Here is a 6,420-nt window from a genome sequence, read left to right on the forward strand (position 1 = left end):
CACTGTCCTGGGGCCTGGGGAGGAAGGGGGGGCCGGGGGCCCCTCACAGCTCACTGGTCATTCCTCCTGGGGTCACTCATTCACTGACACAGTCTATGCCACCCTGGCCGCGCAGCCTTAGCCAACCGAGCCCCCCTGGCTGATGTCCAGCGCGAAAGACTGGCCCGTGGACGGCCTTGAAGTTAAGTGCTTGCCTAGAGCCAGCACTGGAAGCTGTGCGAGCCCAGGGGAGGAGATGGAAGGTTCTGGAAGGGACACGGCCTGCCCCTTTCATGCCAAAGCCCGGCTAGCCTCGCATTCTCAGCCTGCAGGGAATAGCACGGCCCCCTCTCTGTGCCTGCCTGTCACCCCGTCCCTGGGAACTGTGGGCCCAGCAGTTTCTGGAATGAGCTCTGAGCCCCCAGTGACTCCACACTGGGGCACCTTGTGGGGTGGACAGAGAATAAGAGGGAGCAACAGGAAGGGAAGAAGGACAGGCAAGAAATGTCACTGCATAAGGGAGAAGGGTCAGGCAGGGACTCGGGTGCTGCTGCAGCACAGAGCCCGATGCAGGGCTCGAACTCACAAACCTTGAGATCATGACCTGAGCTGAAGTTGGACGCTTAACCGACTGAGCCACCCAGGCGCCCCTGCACTTCATACTCTTTAGCACAGTACCCCCCACCACCCCTGAGATTCCCTGAGATAATTAAGTGGGGTTGGGCTCCCACGGGCCATCACTAGGTACAGTCCGTGCCCATCCCCACGCATCACCTGGGCCACTCACCGCCTCATTCCTCCCACGTGTTGGGCGCTTCCCTTGGACGGGGCTCTTGCTGGGCACCAAGAAGGCAGCCGCGACTCACACTTGTCCCTGCTACCTTGGAGCTCATGATCAGAGCCCAGGTTCTGAGACCCTAGACTGAGCCACAGGGATCAGAGTCAGCAGGAGAGGAACAGAACGTAGGTGGCCAGGGCTAGGGTCACGGTAACCCTGAGGTTTTGGGCTCGACTGCTGACCCTAAGGTACCCCTGCCCCCTTCAGATCCGCTACTGGAAAGCCGGGGACAAGGAAGCAGCCGCTGACCGAGTGAGGACAGCAGGGCTGGACACCAGTGCCCGAGTCACCGGCCTGCACCCCAACACCAAGTACCATGTGACCGTGCGGGCCTACAACAGGGCAGGCACCGGGCCCGCGAGCCCTTCTGCCAATGCCACAACCATGAAGCCCCGTGAGTCTGTCTGCTGGGGTGGGGGTGGCCCTAGGACCACTCTTTCCCCGGCGATAGAGACAAATGCTCTAGCCCACAAACCCCGGGCTGGACAGAAACAAGGCAGCAAGACAAACGGAAAGAGAGAGTAGAATTCATTGACCTCTGAAGCACCTCTCCCTTCTCCAGCCTTTGGATTTTCATGTGGTTTGTTTCTTAGGCAGCTGTGATAGAAGGTTCTGGGTGTAAGTCCTGTTGGGGCCGGACACTTAGAAAAAGGCTGGCTAAGGCAAAGGGATGGCTGGTGAAGAATCATTTGGAACCTTTCCCAACTTTCTGCCTCCTCCGGCAGCTCCACAGCGGCCTCCTGGCAACATCTCTTGGACTTTCTCAAGCTCGAGTCTTAGTATCAAGTGGGACCCTGTGGTTCCTCTCCGAAATGAGTCTGCGGTCACTGGCTATAAGGTAAGGAAGGGATCAGCCAGGGAGTGAATGGTAGGGAATGGTGCATCTGTATTCCAGTGGACACAATAGCAAGAGGGCTCTGAGTCTGACATAAGCAGAGTTTGTGACGGTCAGAGCCACAAAATACACGCAGAGCTTTAGCAGAGACGTAAGAGAGGGGGCAGAAGGCGTGACTGCGGGAAGGCAGGGTTCAAGGGAGTGCTGACGCACCAGGTGAAGTCCGAGGGCCCTTCCAGCCTGGGGAGTCTGCAAAGACGGCTCAGCGGCTTGCAAGCTTTCCTCCCATCAGTGAGGAGCTTGTTCGAGAGCCAGGCCCTGGTCAATGGGAAACAGGAAAGGCGAGGACCAGGACCAGCTGGGCTCCTCCCAGTGCCCAGAGCTGGGGTAGAGAGAAGAATCAGCGGGTGTAAGTAAAGCCCCCCTGGCTAACCTCCTCCCCACAGATGCTCTACCAGAATGACTTACACCCAACTCCCACGCTTCACCTCACCAGCAAGAACTGGATAGAAATCGCAGTTCCTGAAGACATCGGCCACGCCCTAGTACAGATTCGGACCACGGGACCTGGAGGGGACGGGATCCCGGCCGAAGTCCACATCGTGAGGAATGGAGGTGCTGTCTCTCCCCCAAACCTTATCCCCCAGGAGTAACAGGGTCCGTCTAGATGCCTGATGAAGGACTCATTCCCACCCAGACCAACCCCAGCCAGAACCCCGGGGGAAAGGGGAAGGTAGGCAGGAACCAAGTGTAACAGGTGCTAGAACCATCCTTGCCAGGCCCCCAGCCCCAACATCCCTGAAGGTCACAGAGGAGGGTGTTCCTTTCATGGGGTGCAGGGCCAGTCTGAAGACCGCAGAAGCAAAGGTCTTACAACATGCTGTAGGAATAGGCCTGAGAACACCTCCAGGCCCTGAAGTGGCCCACCCTGAGTCTCCTTAGCAAAGGTCTGGATCCTGTCCTGAGGGTGGGGTGGGGGCAGGCCGGCCCCGAGCCCACTGGACACAGCCCCACTCTTCCACCTGCTGGTTTCAGGCACAAGCATGATGGTGGAGAACTCCGCAATCCGCCCGGCCCCGCGTCCCGGTGCCATCCTCTCCCCGTCCGTGGCAATGCTGGTCCTCATAGGCTACCTGGAGCTCTGATCGTGGCGCCCCTCCCTCTCTGCCACAGCCGGACACCCACCTCTGATGGACGCAGCCAGCTGGCCCTGGTCCCTTTCTGATGCCAAGGTGGCTCAACACTGTGCCTGAGAATGGCTGGTTTTCAATACCTATTTTAAACAGTGCCCTTTTCATAGGAGGTAGGATATTTCATATTCTGCCACAGGATAGAACCCGCGCAAGGATTTTTTTTTTTCTTTAAGTCAAAAGACACCAGGCAGCAACTTTCATGATGATACCGAACGCTATGCCTGGGTCCTCTGGGGCACCTGGATGGAAGCAACAGGCCCAGGGGAAGAAGGGGGTTTGAAATGTGTGTCTGCACATCGGGGGAGAGGGCGCTCTGGTACCACAGACGGACTCTGTCCCCTGACAGCGGGGTGTGGGGCCCGGTGGGAACACTGGACGCAAATGCCCTGCAGTAGGATGAAACACAGACATCAACATTCCTCGGCCTAAGGATAGGGCCAAACCCGGGACAAAGAACTCCCCTACTTCCTCGAGGGGCAGCACGGCTGGACCCTGACATTGCCCTTGATGACTCCCTAGGGGCCCCTGCTACCTATGCAGGTGGCAGAAAACCAGTGCCCCAAAGTCCGAGGCCAGGAGCCTGAACTTTAGGGGATGATATTCCAGAGTGTCGGGGGTAAGAGCCAAAAGGGTTTGAGGAGCGGAGACACCTGGTAGAAAGGGGCACCAGGCTTGGCCCGAAGGCACAGTCCCAATGCAGGTGACGTTGCCCTCTCAGCCAACACTGCCAACCTGACCCTATCACCCCCGGAGTGACAGAAGCCACGACGGGTGGCTGAGTGACTAAAGGGCTTATCTCGGGGAGGTCCCCCACCCCACCAAGACCCATCCTGCACGGCCCCTCGAGGGTGTGGACAGGAGACAGGAGACAAGACTTGTGTGCCCATCCACTTCCTCCAGCTCAGCCCGCAGGCCCCAGGCCGCCACTCTCCAGCACTGACTCGCTCAAGCCTGGGACGGTAAGGCCGCATCGGTTCTGGGTATTCTGGAGCCGAGAGTCTTCTGAGAAGGGCAAAGGATACATGTGGCCCTGGTTGCTCCCAGGAATACCCTGGACCACCTGGCAGGACCTGTCCCCCAGGCTGCCTCCGACTGCTCGTTTTCATTTCCTCTGAAGAAAAAGGCGCTAATAAATTTAGGGGCATCCTAGCAGGGGCTCTGGGTACATTACCAGTCACAGGACATCAGAGCTGGAGGAGGCTTCTGAGCCCAACTCGCCCAAGCCCCTCACTTTACAGATGAGGAAACGGAGGGGTTAGGGACTTCCCGAGGTCACACAGCCTGTCTGACCTTCCTACCCAGGCTGTCCGTCCCGACGAAGGGGGCAGTGCTGAATGGCTACTGCCTGGTTAAGAAGGTGGTAAGAAGGGCAGTGGGCTATGAAAATCCTGCTTCAAGAGGTTCGGGTGGGGTGATTGGCACAGCTGGGTCCCGGGCCAAGGCGCCGGCCGACGCCAGGAGATAGCGATCCTTCGCTTCTCGAGTCTGGCTTCTGCTGGGCCCTCCGCCCTCTGCCGCCCTTCCCCTTGCTCCAAGAAAAGGCACCAAAGCAAGGACAGGAATCTCATGAATCCAGGCAGCAGTGCTGGCACAGCCAGGAAGCCCCAGAGCCCGTGCTGTGAGAGGTGGCCCTTCACACAATAGAGCAGTGGGACAGGCATCTTGTCGGAGATAGGCCCGCCAAGGACCCCAGAGCCAGGCTTCTGTAGTTTACAGTTAGAGCTCTATTTTGTTATGGGTTTTTAACTTTTAAGTCCTGCTCTCTTTTCCTGGGCAGGCTTATGTTGATGTTTACCCGCTACAATTTTTTTAAAACGTCAGCTCGACACCACTTCTCCGGGTTACTGCTACACCCGCCACCCCACCCCCGGCCCAGGACTGCCTCCCTGGAGCCGTTGACCAAACCCTCCTCCCCTGCCCCTATCCATCTCCCCCACCCCCGTGCAAGGTGCTGCGGGCTCAGCTAAATGACCACATTCTGAACACGGAGACCCCACGCGGTCTAGCACCCTTCCTGGCCCCCTGTGGCTCTGAGCGGGCCTGTCCTCAGCTCTATCAGAAGGGGGACGCCGAGGGGAAGAAACCTTCCTCCAAGGTTTAGCTGAGTCTTTCCTCACTGCCTTGGGCTGCAGCAGGGGAAACAGGAGGACAGGTGTCTAGATGCTGGGGCCAGAGGGATGAGCTGGTCTGGCCCAGGACCTCACGGGTACAGCCGGAGACTGCAGTCCCTAAACTTGCTTGAGTCCAAAGGCACTCATGACCAAGAGTCTTAGTTCTAATGAGGCCCGTTAGCAAAGGGGAGGAAAGGAGACCCTCTGGAAAACCTAGGAAACCCAGCCCAGGAAAACCTAATCAGACTTGTCGGGAAGAAGCAGAGCTATATGTTAAGACTCAGGCTCCTGCACCCGAGACCTCAGGCAGAGTACGGAGTAAGGTTTAGTAAGACAGTAGGGGACCTGAGGACGTGCAAGCTTATCGAATAGACTAGCCTCCTGTTGAGGTGGCTTATCATACGGGAGCTTGCATGCAGGCAAGAGAGGCCCTTCCTGCCCGAGGGGCCTCTCGTTTTCATCTCTGCTCCGATGGGCTGCGTCTCACTCCTGCTGTGCTCAGTGCTCGATTTGGGATCTCTCCCCTCTCACACGCCAAGCCTCGGCCTCGGCGGCAGCGACAAGGAAGACAGCCGGCCACAAACAAGTACTTTACCCCACAGCTGAGTGGCCGGTAAGTGCCTTGAGGACTAGGGACAGAGCCCGCCTGCAGGCACTGCTTCGGGGCCAAGGGGGACAGTGTCTCTCTGTCCTGCGTATATTTCGGCTCAGCCTACAGGTCCCTTTGCCCCGGGTCTTGGCTACTCGGTCCCCGTTGCTCTCGACGTATACCTCACCCTCAGGGGGACAGGAGCTGTCTCCAGATGGGTCTCGCGGCCCAGCCAGGCCATCAAATGGTACAGACGGGCCACGGAACAGAAAGGCCATGAGGAGGGGCTTTTTTTTCCCTTTTGATAAAATAACAGGAAATCTGAGATTAGACACCGGGAAGAGCTTCTGCAATGAGGCCCGAAGGTGAGTGGTCAAGAGGCTTCTTCCTTTTCTAGGGACCTTGGAGGAATTCTGACAGCTGTTGGCCTGGGGTCTAGGTGAGGTGGAGTCTGGGGGTGTGAGGACATGCTGCTGGATGTCCTTCCAGGGCTGAGGTTTAGATCAGCACCGGAGGAGTCTTGCAGCCCCTTTTTGCTGCAGCCTCTTCCCGCAGGGGTAGTGCAAGCCGTGTCACCAGGGGGGAAGGCTCACCTCAGGCACTCTTTCGGGGAAGAGTGGAAGACAGCACCGGGGCCATCTAGTCCCCTCGGGGCAAGAACCCAAGCTGGCTGAGGATGCTTTACTCCCTTGATCTCCCCCCTGCCCAGAGGACTCCCTTTTCTCTTCCTGGCTCAGATGTGGGACGGCTGGCCGGGCATCTCCGGGTTGGTGGGAGGGCTAGACTTCTCCTCAAACCTGGTTTTGAGGCTCAAGTGTGGTGCCCCATTTCCCCGGGTCAGACCGACCCTGGGCTTCATCCTGGGATGAACGAGG

The 6,420-nt window shown here is 58.3% G+C and overlaps 1 protein-coding gene across 1 annotated transcript in view; it reads left to right on the forward strand.

Moving 5' to 3' along the window:
- Window positions 1-2,949, forward strand: part of CNTN2 (contactin 2) — a 29,349-nt gene extending 26,400 nt beyond the window's left edge. Inside the window, exons 20-23 of the mRNA XM_060644251.3 lie at window positions 1,025-1,211; window positions 1,543-1,655; window positions 2,099-2,267; window positions 2,688-2,949. Coding sequence (XP_060500234.1) covers window positions 1,025-1,211; window positions 1,543-1,655; window positions 2,099-2,267; window positions 2,688-2,797 — 579 coding nt within the window. The 3' untranslated portion in view covers window positions 2,798-2,949. The remainder of the gene's footprint in view (window positions 1-1,024; window positions 1,212-1,542; window positions 1,656-2,098; window positions 2,268-2,687) is intronic.
- Window positions 2,950-6,420: the final 3,471 nt, after the last annotated feature.

This window comes from Panthera onca, chromosome F1, assembly GCF_046562875.1.
Source record: "Panthera onca isolate mPanOnc1 chromosome F1, mPanOnc1 haplotype 2, whole genome shotgun sequence".
NCBI classification, from domain to species: domain Eukaryota; kingdom Metazoa; phylum Chordata; class Mammalia; order Carnivora; family Felidae; genus Panthera; species Panthera onca.